This window comes from Melozone crissalis, unplaced genomic scaffold (genome assembly GCF_028551555.1).
Source record: "Melozone crissalis strain CALT ecotype California unplaced genomic scaffold, PUWL_Pcris_2 ptg000018l_1, whole genome shotgun sequence".
Lineage (NCBI taxonomy): Eukaryota > Metazoa > Chordata > Aves > Passeriformes > Passerellidae > Melozone > Melozone crissalis.
Window position 1 is genome coordinate 5,774,098 of NW_026535796.1, and position 21,821 is coordinate 5,795,918.

The 21,821-nt window shown below is 41.2% G+C and overlaps 1 protein-coding gene across 2 annotated transcripts in view; it reads left to right on the forward strand.

Moving 5' to 3' along the window:
- Positions 1-21,821, forward strand: part of DENND2B (DENN domain containing 2B) — a 153,255-nt gene that overhangs the window by 58,902 nt on the left and 72,532 nt on the right. For both annotated transcript variants that reach the window (XM_054275759.1, XM_054275760.1), the window contains one exon: positions 6,541-6,645. In XM_054275759.1, coding sequence (XP_054131734.1) covers positions 6,566-6,645 — 80 coding nt within the window. In that variant the 5' untranslated portion in view covers positions 6,541-6,565. The remainder of the gene's footprint in view (positions 1-6,540; positions 6,646-21,821) is intronic.

Consider the following 21,821-nt stretch of genomic DNA (forward strand, 5'->3'; position numbering starts at 1 on the left):
TCCAACACAGCTCGGAGCTTCTGCATCCTGCAGATGTTTCTTTAAGTGCAAGAACATAATTTCTAAATGTAAACAGATACCTTCCTGAAAGGTTCCTGCACAAATCCCTAATACAAACAATGGACTTAGTTGCCATCCCATTTGTTGCTGCTAATGCCTGTGTCCAGGTTCACTTCTGGATGTACTTTGGATACAGGAGAATTAAGATCTTCTCTAGGGGAATTAAAATCTTTTGTATGCCTTTCTACAGATTCCCTGGATAACTGCCAAGAGCTAAAGAGACAGACCCAATGTTGTTCTCATAGCTTTGTACAAGCCAAGACAACTTTGGCCAGTGTTTTCCACTTACATCCATGAGGTCTCCAGCCCATACCTCATCCTCCCAGGGTGCTTTTATATCATCATATTGAGACAGTCCATGCAAATGAATAGTTTCTTCTCTGGAAGAATAGCACTTCCAGCTTGGGTATCATGGACAGGACCTGCTTCTGGGAGACACTGGCTCAGAACAGTCACTAACACACAGTGATCTAACCACAAGGACATTCATGGTATCACCACAGGTCACCTCTTGACCTTACTAAGATATCCAAAGATGATTGCCCTTCCTCCCATCATGTGTCATTAAAATACTTTGCAAGGCCTATATCTGCTAACAATTTTACAATTCTTACTCTATCAGGGCTCTGAGAGGGAGCCACATGTGTCTGACAGGAAGGGAGGTGTGCTGACAACTCTGGGCACAGCAGCTTGCTCTGTAGGATGGCTGTGACCCGTGTTTTGCCTCAGGTGATACTCTAACAAATCAAAACCTACAGCAGTTGCAAAGCCAGGATGTTTCTCAGCTGTCTGGCAGACTTTGTCAGTCAGCCTTGGTGTGAGGAGGGCTCAGTCATGGATGTCAGCTCAACTGTCTTTGTTCACTCTGTGAATTGCATTGGGATGTTTTTAGAGACTGACCACACCCTGTGGGAAATACCAAAGGACATTTTCTCATCTCTCTCTATTTTCTCATTTATTGTATCCTTTGTGACACAAGAGATATTAATGAAAAAGAATCTTTGTTCCTCAAAGCTACTCTCATTCCTTAGCAAATTTATAATTTGGTTTTTGTGTCACAAGAAGCAATTCATTATTGTGCAAATGGTATTGATGTCACTATTAGAGCATTATGACTTCACTGAGGAGTAAGCAGCAGGAACAGGTGAGCTCCTGAGACTTAAATGGGGTTGTTTTTATGCAAAAATCTTGAGGATGAAGGGAAAGAATAAAAGAAGAATAATACCAAAGAATTGTGATATGTGTTTGGCATAGTTTCTATGTAGACCTTTTCTACCCTGGTATCTCAAATGAAGATATTTAAGCTTGAAATAGTTAATGTACTTTTTCAAACCCAAACCTTTTCTTTAGCCTACACAGGGAAAGACTAATTTCTGATTCAATAACAGACACATTTTCCATTCATGCCTCCTTCTCTAAATGTCTTCTTCCTTGATTTTCATGTTGTTTTCCTTCCAGTTTGAAAGCTGTGATAGCCCTAGGATTGCTAAGGGTAATGGAGGAGCTTAGCCCTAAGTTCTCACCTAGTTCAAGCATTAAATTTGGACTGAGTGTATTTCAAGTGAGGTCTGTTCTCTCCACCAGATATTGCCCACCTTCAATTAAGGAGGGGGAGAAAATAAATGAAGTAATAAGAAGATAAAGTAGGGTGAGGAAGACAGAATAAAGGCACAAAATAGGAAAGAACAAGAACATCAGAAAAGGGAAAAGCATTTTAGGCAGCAGAAAAACAGGAAAGGAGGGTGAACGGTGCATGGGGAGCTGTTTTTGCTTTAGTCAGAGTGCCTGGGGGAGTTAACTTCTTTCCCCTCCAGTAGGTGCTGTAACATCAGTTTCCCAGTAGCACCAGCTCAGTTTAGTGGGGACTGAACTGCTGAGAGGGTGGTTTGGCCATTGCAAGGGTCAATGGCAGCCAAGTTCACCACTCCTGCTGGTTATAGTAGGAAGTTTTTGCTAGAATTAAAGTTGCCACCTAGCTGTGTAAGCTTAGCAGAGAGACTGGTCACTGACTTGGTTGAAAACAGGCTGTGGATTATAGGGAGAGAAATTTTGGATGAGAAGTGGAGTTAATCCCACTCCAGAGGACAGGTATTCCTGATGGAGCCTGGTAACCATGTTCTCAGGAGTCTCTGCAGGTGCCCTCTCAAGGCAGGAATCTTTGAACATTTTATTGGGCTTTCCAGTTCATCAGAACTGACGTGGTTCGGGAAGGACACAATTATCTGTTTTACTGGAAAGGGAGTAGGCAAATTGCCACAAAGCAGGCTGTAACTCCTAAACAAAAGTTCAGCTGTTCTACACCTCTTGACATGTGGGCAAGCTCCCTCAAAGCACTGAGAAAAGCAAATTAATGTGTTAAGCTAACTTATTAATGGCTAAAGCCATTCTGTTGCAGCTACTCCTAAGAGAAAAATAAGTAGACACATCAATTATTATAAATATATTTATGAAAGTCTGTATTTATTGTAGTTTTTCAAAAACATGAGTTTGTTTTAGCAGCCTGTGGTTCTTCCTTGTTATGACTTCCTGTTACGCCTCCAGGTCTCTGCCCTGTGGGGCTGACCAAAGGACTAGTATTTTCCCATATTTTCCAGATTCTAGATTAGTGGAATTTCAAGGAGAAGGTCATCTGCATGAAAAACTCAATCAGACTACAAGTAGATTACAAGGCATAATGATAATGCCAGGAGAGGGCTTGGGAACCTACATTCAGAGGCTCCCTTCTCAAGTCATCGGACACCACATGTAAACTCTTCTTCTGGGTTCAATGATATTCACCTTCCACAGAAGGAGAGGAAGGAATCAGTTCTTGGAATGTGCTAACTGATGGACACTCTGTATTAGAAAGGAGGAGGTTTTCTTGAAGCTATAAAGCAATTTAGGCATTCTGTGTTGCCTTGACTTTCCAGGTGCTTGCTCCAAGCCTCACTCCCCAACCCACTTCCATTCACAGCTTTTAGTGAAAAAAAAAACTTCCACTTTTTCAGTAGTGGGATTGAGAGTGGGTGCTTCCAAAGTGTTGGGATGCTTTAGGAAATTAGGAATAATTTTAAACTGCAGAGGGGAGGAGCTGAGGGTTTACCCCTCCCCTGCTAACACCTGTTAATGGAATTAGACATTCAGTGGTGCTGTACTGTTCATTAACCCAAAGTGTGATGGCTTTCAGTGCCCCATTAAAATCTCCAAGCTACAGTTTAATTTAAAAAGTGTAAGTGTACCATAAACAGGGGGGAAGATGGTCCATAAGGAATATTCTGTCATTGTATCTTCTTGCAATGATAAAGATCTCTTAGGAAACATCCACTTTGCAGCAGCCCTTTTTAGTCAGGATGCTGAACCTTGCCTGGCACGAGCAGCAGATCCCATGTTGCCATCACCTAATTTCTCATATTTGCCTGTCATCTTTAGTTTTTGATCCTGATAAATGGTTTGTGGAGGCTTCCGGCAAAATTGATATAATGATTCTACCATTTAGGCTCATTAAATTGCCAATTTGAGAGCTATCCTAGTGAAATTAGGTCTGGAGCAAAGCACAAATTATGGCTAAGTAAGGGTTTCAGAGGAATTTTTTATATTTACAAATAAAACAGAATTCTGCATTTTTAGACCAGGTTTGTTAGATGGTTTATGAGGCAATGCAGAATTTGTGTGACATGATTATTTTTGGATTTGTTTTTAACAGTATGTCACAATACTTAAGAGATTTTGGTTTTCATTGCTTTGTGAAAAATAATTTGCAAATAGTGTAATGTGGAATGCTCTCACCCAAGCCCAAGGGATGTGATCCTGACCCTACAAAGGTTCAATAAACTTGCAGGCTGTCAGACTCATTTGAAGGCTATAAAATAACTTTCTATATGACCGTAACATTTAATTTAGGTTTTCTCTCCCTAGTTTAGGTTTTCTCTGTTGTTTCTTTGTCTCTGTTTTATTTTTTTCCCTTTATTTTTGGGATGCAGTGGTGGATGGGGGGGTGAGGTTTTTGGGATGATATAAGTCTTTCCTTACAGGCGCCTCTGTAAATGACTGAACACTTTTCTGCCACGTTCGTATTGTTTGCATTTTTTCTACATATGCTGGGATGATACCAGCATCACCTGCATTAAAATATTCATCCAAAATAAGCTTTAAAGGAAAATAGAAAAGTCAGTTGATATCACCATATATATCATAGTCTCAGCTGCATGGGAATGAGCACACTTACAAATCAGTAAATTTGACATATCATGAGAAATTGTCTTTAGGAAGTCAATTTATCATCAGTTGAAAGCAAACCACTTTGTTCTACTTGACATTTAAGGAGGCTTTGAAATGTAACATTTAAATAATCACTCCTTTTGAATGTTGAGGATGATGATTTTTACCAAGCTTTGACATACTCTTCTCCCTTCCCCCTTTCTGTTTTTTGGGTTTGGGAAAAGTGGACTCTCAAAACCAGCAGCACAAAAGCACACTGTATTTTTTTAATGTGTAAAATCAGTCTCCCATCTTTTTGAGGGTATCTTCAGTTTATTTTTATGTTGAACAAAAAAGCAAATCTTGGAAAATTAATGTTACGCATGCATGCTAACAGCTATTGTTCTCCTTACTTTGTGTTTCTTATTTTTCTCACATTAAGTGTTAATAAGTGATTTAGATTTAACACAGTAAAAGCATTGAACTGGTGTGTGGAAAACATTAAAAAAACTGCTTACTCTCTGTGGAATGTACAGTCCTAGAAAGCTTGGCCAGCATTAGCAGGCTGCCTTTTTTGTCCCAAGCAATCCCTTTTCCAGTCGGAACAGGCAGTTCTGTAACAGTCCTGTAATCTTGATAATGTAACGCTAACAATAACAATGAGACACTGGAGGAATTTAGGGAGCTTCAGTGTAGAAAAAATGTTACCAACCAGGGGGAAAAAAATATCTCTGCTTAATCTGGGAAAATGGATACAAGGCAGCAGAGAAGGACAAGTAGACCTGGAGTCTGTGCTCAGCAGGATTTGCTGAGCTGCAGTCTGCAGATTTTCTGACTGTGTTTGTGGCAGAACTGCTTGGAATTAAGTGGTTTAGAGAATGTCCTTTGACTGTGATAGCTCTGTTAGTACAGGGATTTTTGTGTGTTGTTAGCCCCCAGCTTGTTTTGCAGCATCACATTACAGTGGCTTCTCAAGCGCTGGACTTCCTGTGGGTTTGAGTAAACAAGAAGTTTCATAACACTCCTTATTTTTGCATTAGCTGTGCTGTTAATGGTTATAAAAATTGGTAGTTCTGGTCAGACCCTGGGTGGCAGTGCTGTAAACCATGGTAGATAGTTTATAAACTAAGCAGCATCTTAGAAACCACCCAGACTGGTGCCAGCAGAGCCACAGAATCCTTCAAAAATGACTCCTGTAGCATCAGGTGGAGTAAACACTGTTCCCTTTCTTTCTCAAGGGACTCTGCTGGCATTTTAGGAATCTTATCATGACACAAAAATACAATCCTCCCTCATTTTGCAAAATATTTCTCAGGGGATTACAATGACAGAAGAAATGGCCACTAAGAGCTGTGCTTTACACTGGGATATAGTCAATGGAGGGGCTAATGATATCCCAATTAAATTAGGGATTCCTGCTTTTGCATCCCTTGGGTGACATCCTGGCCTTTACTCATATCATCATGGTCTCCCTTCAGTCACAGCATGACATTGCTGTTAAGAGAGCAGAATGAAGGTAAAATAAATCATGGTACTGGGCTGTTTCTTTGCCAGTGTGCAGCAATGTCACAGAAGTGAGACCCATCTTTTGGGCACACAACTTTATACACAGGGCTGAAAATAAGTTCACTGCTTTTGGGATTACCAAATAGTTAAAAACCAGCTAGGAATTGATAAAGATTCTTTATATTACCTGAGGTTTTATAAGTATCCTAAGACAGCTTTACTTAAAGAATCTTGAGGCCAATAGAGAAAACAGCTTGTGATATTTTTATATCACAATCAGATTTGAAAATTATATTCAAAATTTCATCATTGAATAAATTTCACTGTTAGAAAATGTTTCCATAATAGAGTTGCACTTTAAAAGTGAGAAAGCTTTTTTTTACTCCTTGGGATATCTGTGGTGTGGTCAAATTTCCAGTCACAGCTACGGTATTTGCAAGTATCACACAGTGCTGTTGCTGGGATTTCCACATACTCTGGTGGATGGAAGAACCACACCAAACCTGTGATCTTTTGTGAACTTGATATCAAGCTCTGTTCATCAGACAGGCCAGCACCTGAAGCACACACCTACTTCTCATAAGTTATTTCCATTTATAGCACTGGGCTGTGATAAACTTGGCTGTGGATGTGCAATAGCAGCAGTTGAGGGTTTTGTTTTTCAGGATCATCACTACCCTGATTGAATTTTATAGAATGAAAAGCAACCTGGAGTTCTGCCTTTACACAGAATAGTAGTTCAAGGAGTTAATTGTCATTTAGTCTTGCTGAAGGCTTAATTGACTTTTCTTCTCACAGATATCCACATTTCTAGAAAGCAGAAATGACCATGACTGCCAACAAGAACAGCAGTGTCAACAGCAGAGCTGGAGGGAGTAAAGTGCCTCAGGACACTCTGGATAGGTAAGTGGAGAACTGCAGGATTTGCAGATTTTGAGTAAAGTTTGTCTGTGTTTGGAACAAGATGTCTGTTCCAGGCTAAGCAACCTCTATTCTGACAGAAAGAGAGCTTTGCTGGGCTGAGGGGAGTTTTTTGTAGGGAGTGGAGGACCCAAGGTATGAAGGAAGATTTCTTATTGAACAATTGCTGCTCATGGGCTGGTTATGATGGGAGTGATTGCAAGGAAGCACCTGTGTGGAAGGTGCTGTATAGATCTCAGAAATTTTGGGCTGAATTCCTCAGCCATGTGATTGCATGCCAGCTCTCCTGCACTGCCAATGTCCAGTTGGTGTTTTGTGTTGGTTTGTGTCACATTTCCTCTGCTGTTCTGCCTTCACAGACCATGGTCAGACCATCTCCTGCTGCAAGTCAGGCAGTGGGTGGGAAAGGGTTGGATGTCAAGTACAGGGTTCATCTGCTGCTTTGCTTATTTGTCCTTTCTGTAGCATGGAAATAATTTACAAAGTAGATTATCTTTGTAATTCACTGTTAGGGGAAAAACGAAACTTTTTAAAATGTGCAGTCAAAGAAAGATGCAGAGAACCAAAATTCATTCTGTTTTTTTATTAGGTATATTATGCCGTGGTAGAGCTCAGCAGAGGTGGGCTCCATATCCTTGTACACTTCCCAGTTTGTGTGTTTGCCATCTCCATTTTATCAATGGATAAAACACTGGGAAGTATTTTATCTTTTTACTATCTTTTTACAAAATAGTAAAAAGATAAAATAATGAGGGCCAGGGGGACTTAAGGAATTTCTAGAGAGATATTAATATATAGACATTAATAACAGTTCCCTAATGATCTCTGGAGCTCTCAAGTTGTTTATTGTCCTTCCACCAGTGCAGACAGATCGGTGCTGGGAACTTGGGTCTAGACTTTGGCAAACTTTGGACAAGTGTCTTATTTCAAAATAATTTCCATTCTGAATAGCTTGGAAAGTACTGTGGGATACTAAGTTATTGGATAGTAACTGTCAAATAAACTGTCTTTCCTTATCACCATCATCTGTTTCAATGAGAATTTATCAGGAAGAGATTTTTCTAAGTACAAGTAAGAGCCTGAAGCTAAGGACTATCTTTAGGTGCACTTGCTCAACAAGGGATGAGATGAATAGCTGGTCATGCACCATTTCTCCATCCATTATTTTGCCTTATGTAATCTTCACCTGTCTCTGAGAAAGCCTGCAAGAGGATGTTATCTGAGCCAACCATGAGCATTCTTCCTTTGAGTCAGACTGTAAATCAATGTTGTAAGTGCTGGCATTATAAAAGTTTAAAGCTTGCAAAACTTATTGTAAACATGTTCAAAGATTCCCTTAAACTGAACAGTCTCTGTCTCTATTTATTGTGGGATTTGACAGGGCATTTGGAAACCTGCAAACGTACTTTATAATGTGACAGTAGTTTCAGTTAGTGCTGATACTGGTGTAACAGGTGTAGCAGTCTCCTGGTTGCTAAGATATATTTTTAAGAGTCATTTTCTTGTCAGTCTTAGTTTTGGTGGGGTTTATTGTTTCAAGATTGTTCAGTTTATAGTCTTAAAGGTATTTTCCAACCTCAATGACTCTGTGATTCTAAGATGCAAGGTGTGATTGAGGGATATGGTGACATCAGCTTGCTCAACATTTTGTGATTCCTTTATATGTCAGAAGCAAAGGTCAGTAAAGTCTCTAGAAGGCTAATTACTTTGGCTGTGATTCAGATCTCCATAGATCACAGATTGAAATTTTAATAATAAAAATCCTCAGTGGAAAGAAGGTGCCTCCAAGTAAACATCCATACACCTGCATGCTTTGCAGGCATTAAGATTCTTGCAGTAACTAAAATTCCCTTGGTCCTCACCACAGTGGGAATTAACTGTCATGAATCACCAGAGCCATTTTTCCACCAGAGTTGTTTAAATGGCACTTCAGGAAATGAGGGAAAGACAGAGAACAGAGCAAGGACATTATTTGGGAGGATAACTGTGAGTTTCACCTCAGAATCTGGTTGTGGGGTTTGTGGTTTTCTGCTGTGAGCACAGGAGGGGAAAAAGAACTCTTGAATCTGAAGCAAGTGGAGGGTTTTAAACAAAAGCACACTAATGCATTTTTTAAAGGTACTTGAAGTGTGTTCACCACTTGTTAAAACCTGAGATTTTTTTTGTGTGTTAGGAGAGAAAACTTGACTTTGCTCCGGATGAGAAAATTGTAGAATGACAAGGGTGGTTGAAGGTAGGAAACATTTTCACTACAAGACAAGAGTAGACTTATTGTGACTCTTCATCCTAGAAAGGAAATTGAAGGATTGAAGGGGAAGAGGGGTATCTGAAATTCTATATAGAATAGAGACGATAAATAGGAAAAAAAATACTCTTTCCATTTAAGAACTAATGCAAATCCAATGAAACTGGAAGACAACAGGCTGAGAGTCAGTTGAAAAGAAGGCATTTTTCAGCAGCATGTTTTTAAACCTTTAAACTTACTCTTATGTGATGCTGCAATCAGACAGATCCATGGAACAAAAAATCTTCCAAAGCCTTTTAGTCACAGAAATAAAATCTCTGAGTCAACAGACTTAAGCTGGTTAAGTTGTGCTGCACGTTCTTATTCTCTTCTCCAGGCACCTGCTAACTCTCATGGTCAGTGACTGAACCTTGGACCAGGAATGCTTTTTTGGTCCAAGCCAGAGGGAACATTCTGATGTTGTTTGGAACAAGAGTCAGTTACAGGAAGCAAATTGGAGAAATAGCAGAAGGGTTGTTATGCTTACAAAAGGAGACTCTGGCTTTCAGTGAGCTTCCAGAGTACAACTTTAATCCTTCCTTGTGAGTCACTGAGGTGAATGCCAAGGAATGGAGGGATAGGAAAGCACCTTGTGTGTAGCTGGAAGTGACTTCTTAGCAATTTTGGCAGGAAGCAGCTCTGTGAAATCTTCTTAATCCTTCAGCAAGGGACAAAGGAGCCCATAGCATGATTGCAGCTAGTGCATAACCACGTCCCTGTTGCATCAAATGAGTTTGATTTCACCAGTTATGAGGATCAGTGTAACTCTGAGGAAACCTTAGAAGAACAGAAGAAAGGCACGGTGGCGTTTGTAGCTCTCTCTCCGTACAATGTGACTTGCTTTCCCTCAGCAAATTATTTAATGTTTATCTGGAGTATTTGGGTTTTATCAGAAACTCTATTTATTATTAATACTTGTCCAAAACTTGTGTTTTCTCCAGTGCAAACAAAGGTAAATCTAGAAATGCCTTTGACTTAAAAATCGCCTCTACAATGCACTATATTAAAACAGGGCAATAATTATGTGTATGAAGTCATGCTCTAGTTAGCAAAATGCAGCTTTCAAACTTGTAGGCTGTGTAATATAACAGATACAAGGAGTAAAAAAAATCCGGAACAAAAGATTTACATATTAATATATCATTATATCTTAAAATTGCAGCTCAGTTTGAGATGCTAGATGCAACAAGGACCAGTCCAGAGATGAAAAATATTTAGAGTTGTGTGGCTACATAACTTGTGTAAATTATTCTTAAAGTCTTTGCCTCTGGCTAATATGCCATCTCTTAACTCTGCATCTCAAGTCATTTTATACACTTGAGCCTTCTCAAATGCTGCAGAAACTGAAGCATAGGAAGGGTTTGTTTTTAGAGGACCACGTTGTTCAATTTTTTTATCAGAGTTTATTGCCTGAGGCATAAATAACATCAGATTTTCAAAATACAGACTTCTTCCAGTGTATTTGTAAGCTTCAGAATTTCTCTTTGCCTGTAAAATGAGGTGCAGGGCGTGCCTTATGTATGGGTCCCAACTTGGAGAACAGAAGAGGGCTTTGGAAAGCTCAAAAACATTTTAGAAAAATAATTACGATGAACAAAAATTAAGTTTGCTGCAGGTAAATGTTTTACTAGCATCGTGACTTTGGTAGAATACATAGAGAGACTGCTGTGATGAGCAAGAGAAAAACACTCAAACTTTCAAATTTAGTGCCTCGGAGTTTGATTTGGGAAGATAGCCAAGGCAGAAAATAGCCCTGATTCACGTTGTGGAAAAGGACTATGTCTGAGGAAAACTGTTCTCAGAGGCTTTGTGCCCAAGGAAAGCTGTGCCACTGCAATCACAGGTGTTTTGTCACAGTCTGGATTTTGTGATGTGGATTGTTGTCTTTCCACCCAAGCTGCACAGGAAAGGTGGTGTCCTCACCAAAGGATGTTGGTGGAGGATGTTCTCCAGCTGAGCAATCATGATTTATTGGCACAATAAACTGGGGACACTTATGTCAGGGGGTGTTATAGCAAGACATCAGAGATTTGTGCAAAAAAAGGATTACATCTGCAATTTGCCATGAGCACAAGGTTACAAAGTGTCTATTCAAAGAAGGCTCATAAAACTTTTTTCTAAATACTTTTAGTTGAATCTTTGAACCAAATACACTCTTACTTAGTTAAAACTGCACTCTGCTATCATGAGTTGGATCTTTCTTCTTGCTTGGGAAGAACTGAGCTGAGTACCCACAAACTGCTAAATACAGGCTTTGGTTTTTATCTCTCAGCAGCGTGTGAGGACATTAATGATGTCACTGAGAGTTTGTCACCTCCATTAGCCACAGCTGCTGAGATATGTTAGCACTGGCTTTGTGGCTCAGAACTTTTTCCTTCTCCAGAATTTAAGTTAATAGGACAGAAATTTAATTAGTGGAGCTACCTTGCCTCCAGTGAAGGCAATAGAGAAGCACCACAGAGTCTGGACTAATGTAACTAGAGACACCCCAGCAATGTTTCAGGTGGATTGTTTATAATTCTGTAAGTATCAATTAAAAGAATGACTTACATTTCTTAACAAAGTAAGCCCATGGGTTGGTTACTAGAAATGTTGTTTTGGTTTGGTTTCCACTCTCCATCATGTACACAGGTCCCTGCTCAGCTGTTTCACATGCATGCCAAGGTCCTGTGTTTTATTACTGTGTTCTCTCAAGGCAGAAACAATCTTAGAAAAGTTGTAGAAACTAAGAAAACTTCTAGAAAAATCTTAGTTGAAGGAAGAGTTTGTGCCTGTGCTTCAGCCTTAAAACCCTGAGATGTGTGATCATTTCCAAAATCAGTCATACTTAAGCCAAGCTCATTCAGTTTTATATCAAATGTATTTATTTATTTTAAAGTGAAATGAATTCTTGGTCCACATTACTAAATCCAACTAAAATACTTTGTTTCCCTTGAAAGGATTATGTGGTTATGGGCTGGGCAGAAGTCTAGAAATATTTTGCCTTAGGAATTGACACCTCCAGAATTCTTAAATAAAAGAATGTGTAGATATATCCAGTGCTGGAGTTAAGCAGTGCTCTGGTGTCAGGGCTTGAGTAGGGCTGGCAGTTTTTTGCTCTGCTGGCTTGTCCTTAGAGTGCTTTATTCTCTTCCCTTTCTACAGTAAATTTTTCATTTCAAAGATAATCTCATTTCTCGAGGAAAACTCATCTGCTTAGGGAGAAGATTCGTCTTCAGAGAGGGTGCAGGACGTGTCTCTCATTTAGAGACATCCCTTCATGGATGCAAATGTGGGGTCTTTTGTTTGTGTTATCAGATGTGTAACAATTCTTATTCATTCAATCCTTCTGCTACTCCTAATACAAGAAAAAAAAATGCAAATTATCAAGTGCTCCTCAGCTCTATGTTGAACTGTAGGGACTGCCCAAATTTATTGTCAGGTCATTCATGCAGATGTGATCCAGTCTGCCTGCACTGACAATGAATTTTCCTGTGACTAATGCAGAAGAGCTGTGTTCACATCCAGGGTGGATGACTCCAGGGGCAGAAAGGGGAGGAGAGCACTGAACAACTCCCTCACCATTTGTTACAGAGCCTTGGGAGGGAGATAACTCTGCATCCACCACAGTGGAGCCCTGGCCCTACTGTAAAAAAATTATTGCCAGTAAGATAAACAAAATGTAATTAATTGCATTCATGTATTTCATGTGAATATAAATTTAAAGACTGTGAGATTATTATTTTTTTTTTACATACCCTGAGTTTTCAGATTGGAGAGCATTGAGAAGAATGCAATAACTTAAAAATCAAAAGATGCATCTTCAGCTCTGTGTTGCTCTAAAGCAATGAGGTTTTGATCTTATTTGTAATTCTAATGAGGGCAATTTTCCCACTAATTTTTGCATGGTTGCCATTGTCTTAGCACATTTATGGTAAAGTGTATTTTCTCATCTCTTACTCTTTCCTTGCTTAGGATGTGGAAGTATTGCTGTAAGTGATAGAAAGGCTGCTGGTTTCCCTTGTGGATGGCTGCATTTCAATTACAGGTGAAAGGCTCCATTTTAATTAAAGGTGAAAGGTGCTCTCTGCCTGGGCTTACACTTAGTACACAGGAACAGGGAAGGCAGCAGGTCTAGAAGTGGTTGCTGGTTGTTTACAACTTTTGACATTTGTGCATGGTTTGGAAGGTTAGTGGATACTGTTTTGTGCATATTTGGGCATGCAGGTTTTATCTGAGGGCCCTGAGGAGGAAGGACTGAGAGCAGCTTGAAAAGGAGAGTCAGTTATGTATGCCTAAAGCAGGAAGCCAAGGCACTTTTTCTTTTTTATTTTAAAATAAAAAATTCTGTTGCCCCATCAGTTGTGGGGTGGCCTGGGCTAAAACATGTCCCAGTTTTTCTAGCCAGAGCAGCCATCAGGGGCTTTGTTAGAGCAAGAGGCCAGTGGTGTGAGTTAAGCTCACACGGTTTCAGCACGTCCCAGCCTCTCCCCCCTGCCTGGGCTGGGACTTCTCCCTCAGGGAGATGTCCTGGCTCAAGGCAATGAGGCACTCCACACTGAACTGCTGAGATAGATTTTCCTGCCAAAAGCATTTGCCTACTGCTCAGAAGTACTAGTGAGAACATTTATGAGCTCTTTACGAATTTGTGAGAAGGAAAAAAACAAATCCCCTGTAGAAAATGTTTGTTAATTCAGAAGAGGACTAAGTTTTAATATTTTTACAGTGAGCTTGAGAACAGGAAGAGTAGTGATTTAATAAAATTCTAAGACTAAGCAATATGCTCAGTTATTGCAGCTGTGATGAAACACAGCTTTAAAAAATTTGTTTAAACCACTGAGATTTAGAAAACCATACAAATAAACTTCAGCCAAATAATGATGAAAACTGAATAACTGATATGAAATCTATTAGCAAATATTGTACTCTTTCCTTCACCAGCAGAAACAGCCTGAAACAAGCAGCTGACAAATTTTCAGCAGCTCAGTTCCCAGCAGTGCAGAGTTTCATTTGGTTCAGCAGGGAATAAGAGCTATGGGTTACTCTGTGAGACTGGAGGTGCATTTGGGACACGAAACTCTGGCAGCTTAGCTCTGAACTGGGCCATGGGAGGTGGGAAGGCCATCAGGAACAGAAACATTTGCAGTGGGAAGGAGTCACAGTGCTGGTTCAGATGACCCTGAGGCTGGGAAGGGTTTGAATGCAGGCTTTGACGGTCCTGCTGATTTCCGACGGTCGGGGCGCGATGTTCCCCTCCCTCGTTGGGCCCTGCTGGGCACTGACCCCGGCCTGGCAGAGCTGAGCCTGCTGCAGCCTCTGCAAGTCCCTCAGCAGGGCTGCAGAAACACTCTGGTGAGCACAGTGCTCTACAGACTCGAGAGGAACAGTTTGTGTGACAAGGTGACAGCTTCTAGTTAGACCAAGAGAGAACTGGAGAGGTGGATCCACTTCTGGATACATCCTTTGGGCTTCCTCAAACAGTGGGGAATTTTGCTATTCCATTTCTATTGCAGGCTGCTTTGTTTCACTTTAATTTTAAAAGTCCATTCAGGAAGAATGCACTTGTCAGTCAAACAAATATCTTTTTCTTAGCTGGAAATTTTATCAATATCTCTCTCCCATTTGCATAGGTTCCTAGGAAAACACTCCAACAAACCCTAAGATTTTGATTGGATTTTGCTTCATATAGCTTCAGATCAAGTTGACTTTATTATGACTTAAAGGCTACAGGAATGTAGTGAATTCCTTGCCATTGTAACTTAATTCTTGTTTCACTTGCAATTCCTTATGCTTTTTATACAAAGAAAATCATAGCTTATCATTAAAATTACCTTTTCTATTAAGAAAAGGTAATTTTTATTTTTCTATTAAGGTTTATATTTGCCAAAACCACTGGAAACTAAAAAAAAATTAGAAAGAGAAACTACCAAGTCTTCAAAAAACAGAGTTCTAGATGAGAGGTTATAAAGAGGCATTTTTAATGTAACTGTTGCAGTATGAAGACTACTTAGACTAACACTGCAATCCTTGTTTATTTAATCACTATATTTACAACAAGGTGCTCAGGGGTGCTAAGATCTGAAATAAACTTAGATATTTTTACAGGAAATTATTACAAGAGCTTGATTTTGGAAATGTTTCTGATATCTTTCTAGTGCTTTTACTGCACTGAACTGTAGTGAATAGAAGCAATGAGGAAGACGCATGTTAAAACACTCACAGGAGTTCCCACCTCTGCAGTATCAGAGAATCAGAGCACAAGTTTTATGTGAATTTGTTTTTTGGGCAACCATAAGAAGTGGGACTGAAGTCCTCAGGGAATAGGGCATAGTAGTCATGTGCACAACCTTCTTATATTATAATGCCAATATTTCAATTTTTCTGGGGAATGAAACTCTATTGCTTTCTGGACCAGGGAGCTGCTGACAGTCTCACTGAAAAGACCATCAAAGAGGCAAGTGATGAGCATTGCAAATGATTTTTCATGTTCTGTGAATATCTGTCCATTTAGGAGCTAAGACACATCTCTTTATACTTGAGCTCTTGAAAAGCCACCAATGTGGGAGAACAATTTCCATTCTGTGCCCTAATCAGTCTGGATTTGAATCAGTGGCTTAGAAATGAAAGGGTCTGTGTTGTCTTAATCAGTTTCTTGCACTGTTTGGTTATCCTAAAAAGATATTTTCCACTTGTGCAGAGCACAACATTAAAAGAAGATGTAGCGGAGTTTTTCAACATTGAATTTGAAAGGAAAATCTGAATGTAATAAGATAGATAATATATATTTCTCCCCTGCCTGACAAAAAACCAGAACATTTGCCTGGGAAAACAAAGCAAGAAGTGCACAGACATAGCACCCTCACAGGCTTCATCCTGTAAATAACCTAGCCACTATTCACCAGGCAGTATTGTGTGATGAAACTGGGAATTAGCTCAGTGCTTGATTCAGTCTCCACACTGAGCATCACCTTTAGTCCTCACACTTGACAGCAAATGGTCTTTAAAAGCAAAAAAAGCTGTAAGCATTTTTCTTCAAGCAGGAAAACAGGGGCTAATGGAAATACACAGGTAGCATCCATGTTATTAAAATATATACCTGCAAAAATGCCCAGTGTTCCTGGGAGACTTTTTTGAATTGTGGTTTTGTCACAATTCCCATCATGCACTCTGAAGTTCTTTCCATTCTGGCCAGGTCGTGTGTATAGAACTGGCAGTGTGTCACAAGGGAATGTGTCACATTCCCTTGGCACCAGGGAACCCTGGAGCTGTTGAGCAGCAGGCATCTGGTAGGATGGGCTTCAGTGCTGAAAGCACAACTAAATATAACCATTGTAACAGATATGCTGTTCCCAATAACTAAATAACACTGAAAAAATTGATTTATTGAGTCAATCTATAAAATTCTATTGTAGTCAATGGGAATGTCAGTTCCTGTATGAGCCTGACTGCTTTTTTTTGAGAATTCCTGTTTGTTATTAACCAGAGAGGAAAATTTTGCCCAGAGCATCCATATGTTGTTCCTGAAGCTATTTGTTAAAACACTATTTTCATAAAGGAAATATTTTATGATTACCATATTAATGATGAGCTTTATTGCCAATATGTGTTAACATTTTATTGTGAGGGAGCTGTAGGAAATTGCTGAAGTGTATGAGAAGTATTAATTTGTTTTCTTCTCTCTCCTTAGCTATTGAAAGAAAATGTTAGGCCTGTAAAACAGGCTCACTTCAACATAGGCGATCCACAACACTGTGGCTGTAGGACAAGTACAGTTTTGGGCAAACAACAGCAGCTAATAGATGGCAATGGTATTTCTCATTTTGGATTCCTAGGATAAACCCATCATGCATCACAATTTCCTAAAAGCAAGCTTTTTCCAGGTAACGACATAACTATTTGGCTGTAAAAGCAGAACACATTGCAGTGGCAGCAGCACAGAAAAGCTTTGTGATTCAAATTCTGCTAGCTAGAAGTTCAGGAGGCCCTTTCAACAGCCAATGCAGGCAGGCAGGTGGGCTGATGGTGCAGGGGGCTTCAGTGCTGGGATGGGCAGTGTTGGTGACACTCAGGTGTGGGTTAATCCTCCTGTTGTCACAGTGTGGATGTCTCCAGCTGACTCACATGTTTTATTCTGCAGTGGGACACTCACCCTGACTCACCCTGGCATCTGGGGCCTGAAGAGGAGCTGTCAGTGCGCATAACCTAACAAACACCTAGTAATGAGAGTGCTCCCACACCAGACCTCTGCCCCCTCGGTTTGTGCTGGGGTGGGAAGCCACTTTATGTCAACACAGGCAGAGGGGAGGTGGCAGGCAGCCTGTGGCCCTTTGTTGGCAGGGACCTGAAAGGGTTTGAATGTGGACTTTTAACCTCTCCCTTTCCTGTCAAACAGCACTGTCACCCATGTGGGCTTCAAGATAGGGGCTGAGCCTGGCAGGCTTGCTGTGTCTGTGTGTGTGGTTTGGTCCCTGACACAGCTTCTATGATTTCTTTAGCATCAGGCAGCTGGATTGCCTCACTTCAGAGCTTCAGGAATGAATTGCAAACTGTTGCTTCCTGTAACTTTAAAATACATACTCAATTTTTGTGGGCTACCAAAAGCAAACTTCTGGCTTGCCAGATTTCCCACACACCGGTCCCTTCAAAGCCAACACGTGTGTCTGCAGAGAAAGGCTTTGCTCCTGTTTTGTTAAAGATTAACAGCAGTTTCCTCCCCTTAAGCACACAAAGGGACAGAGGTTTGACAAACTCTCTTAGTGTGTCATTTGCTGCTTTTCAAGTGAAGCAGGCAGCACCCAGGCAGCACAGAGGCTATGGCAAAGCACGGACTGAGAATTCCTGCACCTCCATTCTGCGTCTCTCCAGGAGGGAAGAGCTCCTGAGTAAGTCTGGGTGTGCTGAAGTGATGGCAGTGTTGGGCAGCTGTGTGCTTGTCGGAGGCATGGGGGGAGGAAATAACACAGCAGAAGGGAAGAGCATGAAGTGCCATAGCACTGAATTCCTTAGTGTCCTTTCCCACAACCAATTTTGCAGGAGATGAACTGTCTACTGACAGGCAGGAATTCAACAGCAACCTTCTGCTTACTGAAAGCAGCTAGAACAGTAGCTTTAATTTCCAGAGTTTGCAGTTCTGGTATAGGAGAAGTGACTTTGTAGGATTAAAACTCATTTTTAAAGCCCTTCTCTTCCCTTCCTCCCTCTACCTCTCTTGCTCTCAGGCAGAACCTCATCTCTAAGGCTAAATGCCTGTTTCTTGTCTTGAGATTCCTTTTTATCCTCTTTAATTCTTAAAGGTGATTATTAAGTTATGCAGCACTGTTCATACCCATGCTAAGCTAAACTTGTTTTTATTGTACAGAAAGTGCTGGTCCATTAGAAAGAGATCATAGTTGTTTATACTTGGGCTGAATATGCCTTACAATGACTGTACTTTTCTAACTGCTGAGATGAAAACACAGCATTAAATGAGGTGCTGCTGGCACACTTTTGTGTGTTGTATTGGTTTTGATGCCTGGTTTCAGGTCTTGGGTTTTTGTGGCATTTTTTTTTAATAGACTTTGTGAAATGTGCTTTCTTGGCTATGAGATAACTTGCATTTTTCCCCCCATTGAATAAAGAGCATAAGTCACAGGCTTGTGCTTTTCAGGAAAAAAAATCAGTATTATGGGTCCAACTCTGTGAGGTTCTGAGGGATGTAATTTAGGGTCAGAATCTGGACTTCAATTTACTGCTTCAGATATTCATTATCTGAGACCCCATGGGTAGCTGGAAGGAGTTTGTTGTTTGTGTTGTAGTCTGTAGGGAGCAAATACTTTCAGAGCTGATGAGCTTGTAAATGTTGCCTGTTGGTTTTTCTTGCTGCTTTATACACAGATGTTGGTATTGTCTCACTTACACCATAGCATTTTTGTTTTCTGGGTGCTTTGCCTGGTGCTACCTATGTGGCCTCCTGTAGGGACATGAAACTTAGTTTTGTCCTGGAAGTGAAAGGATATGTGACAGGAAAAATGTCTTCTTGCTTTTACTTGCTCTAAGTTAATGTTTAGTTGCCCTCAACTGAGCAAAACTTTCAGTTTACTGTGCAGCATTTATGTTGCATGGCAGTGGCCACAAAATATTTTCATTCTTATGGCTATACTACATACAAATTCTCTCATAGGAAGTAAAAAGTGAAGTGAAATGTTAATACATGTTGGCCTGCTCCTTATAGAACCTAGTGTAAAACTAAATCCACAGTTTTATAAGAAGCCAAGGTCTTGTGAGAATCAAAAGCTTATAAAGGATATATAAATCCCCCAGCTATTATTCTGATTCCAAATTTAGGCTTGAGATCCCACAGCTCTCGTAGGTGTGGTGCTGAAATCTGGTCTGGGAGGCTCATTTCAGCTGGATGAGTAATGGACACGTTTAAATTACCCTTGATCACAGTGAACAAAGTCGTGGGGAGTGTCTTTCCCTGACCTAACTCTGCTCCTGTTGACAGTTATGGGCAGCAAAAGGCAGAGAGAAGCCAATGTCTGAATCTTTTGGAAAGTTTCCTTTAGATCATGTTTCTGAATGTTGGTGTGCGCAGTGCTCCAGCACTGGCTGATTGTTCATTTGTTAATATGCAGTGAAACTGAATTAGGGCAGATGTAGCCCTCAGTCCAGTTAAATTTGGCCTTGTCTGGACTCTTAGGTAAATAAGTATAATAGCAACAAGTATTGCAAATCACAGCTTGGCTTTTTTCTTTTGCCTTTCTTCCCCTTTTTCCCTTCTTTTTTCAAATTTATTTTAAAGTTTATCTGTATTTGCCAACAGATTGGGAAATAAATAGATCAAAGCGTTTTTTAAAGCTCTGTTCAACTAAGGAAGAACTCCAACAACTATTGGCTGGCCAATTTTTTCATATGATGCTCAGTTGTAGGTATGCCCCACACATTTCCTCATTTTCCTGGTTTGTTTAGATAAAAGTAGAGTGAAGCACACTGTAACCAGTCAGATGTAGTAACCTGATTTACTTTTCAGTAATGTTATTCAAACATTTAAGCATATTTAAACTGAAACTTTATTTTTCATAAGGGTGCACTTGCACCAGATCAATGCTTTAAATCTTCCTGCACTAACTTTTGCATCAGTTTGGATATCTAGCAACTTCTCCTTAGCAACACTTGATTTGTGCTAACATAAGGCAGAAGAAAATCAAACACTGGTTAATAGATTTTTAAAGGAAGTGAACGAAAAGAAATTCCCTCATAAATCCAAATCAAGTATATAACTTCTTAATCAGTACAAAGTCATTGTAATGGCCAAGGCCGAGCCCATCGGCGACGATGGCAGCGCTCCGGGATGACGTATTTAAGAAGTGAAAAGTTACTGTGCAGGAGCTATTGCAGCCAAAGAGGAGAGGAGTGAAAATATGTGAGAGGAACAGCCCTGCATGCTCCAAGGTCAGCGCAGAAGGAGGGGCAGGAGGTGCTCCAGGCACTGGAGCTGAGACACCCCTGCAGCCTACGGTGAGGCAGCTGTGCCCCTGCAGCCCATGGAGGACCCCGGGGATGCAGAGATCCGCCTGCAGCCTGTGGAGGAGCCCGTGCCAGAGCAGGTGGATGCCTGAAGGAGGCTGTGACCCCATGGGAAGCCTGTTCTGGAGCAGACTCCTGGCAGGACCTGTGGACCCGTGGAAAGAGGAGCCCATTCTGGAGAAGGATTGCTGGCAGGACCTGTGATCTTGGGGTGGACCCACACTGGATCAGCCTATTCCTGAAGGACTGCATCCTGTGGAAGGGACCCACCCAGAGCAGTTAATGAAGAGCTGCAGCCATGGGAAGGACCCACCTTGGAGAATTTTCTGGAGAACTGTCTCCCGTGGGAGACACCAAGTGCCGGAACAAAGGAAGACTGTAACTGTCTCCCATGGCACAGACCCTGTGCTGGAGCCGGGGAGAAGTGTGACTGTCTCCAGTGGGAGCAACCCCAGTCCAGAGCAGGGCAAAAATGTTCCTGTCTCTGGTGGGAGCAATCCCATTCTGGAGCAGGGGAAAAATTCTTCTGTCTCCAGTAGGAGCAATCCCATTCTGGAGCAGGGGAAAAATTCTCCTGTCTCCGGTGGGAGCAATCCCATTATGGAGCAGGGGAAAAACGTTCCTGTCTCCAGTGGGAGCAATCCCATTCCGGAGCAGGGAGAAAATGCTCTTGTCTGCATTGGGAGCAGCCCCATTCTGGAGCAGGTAAAAAATTCTCCTGTCTCCAGTGGGAGCAATCCCATTCTGGAACAGGTAAAAAATGTTCCTGTCTGCATTGGGAGCAATCCCATTCTGGAGCAGGGGAAAAATTCTCCTGTCTCTGGTGGGAGCAATCCCATTATGGAGCAGGTAAAAAATACTCCTGTCTGCACTGGGAGCAACCCCATTCTGGAGCAAGGGAAAAATGTTTCTGTCTCCAGTGAGAGAGACACCATTCCAGAGGAAGGGAGAACTGTAACTGTCTCCATTGGGAGTGATCCCATGCCAGAGCAAGGGGAGATTATAACAGTCTCCAGTGGGAGCAACCCCAGCCTGGAGCAAGGGAAGAGTGCAGTAAGTGTCGCCAGTGAGAGTGATCCCATTGTGGAGCAGGGGAATAGTGTGACTGTCTCCAGTGGGAATGACCCCATGCTGGTGCAGGGGGAGAGTCTGAATGTCTCCAGTGGGAGAGACCCCATGCCAGAACAAGGAAAGAGTGTAATAACTGTCTCCAGTGGGGGTGATCCCATTCCAGAGCAGGGGCAGAGTGGGACTGTGTCCAGTGGGATCGACCCCATTCCAGAGCAGGAGAAGAGTGTAACAACTGTCTTCAGTGAGAGTGACCCCATTCCAGAGCAGGAGAAGGCTGTGAAGAGTCCTCTCCAGGAGGAAGAAGGAGCAGCAGAAGCGC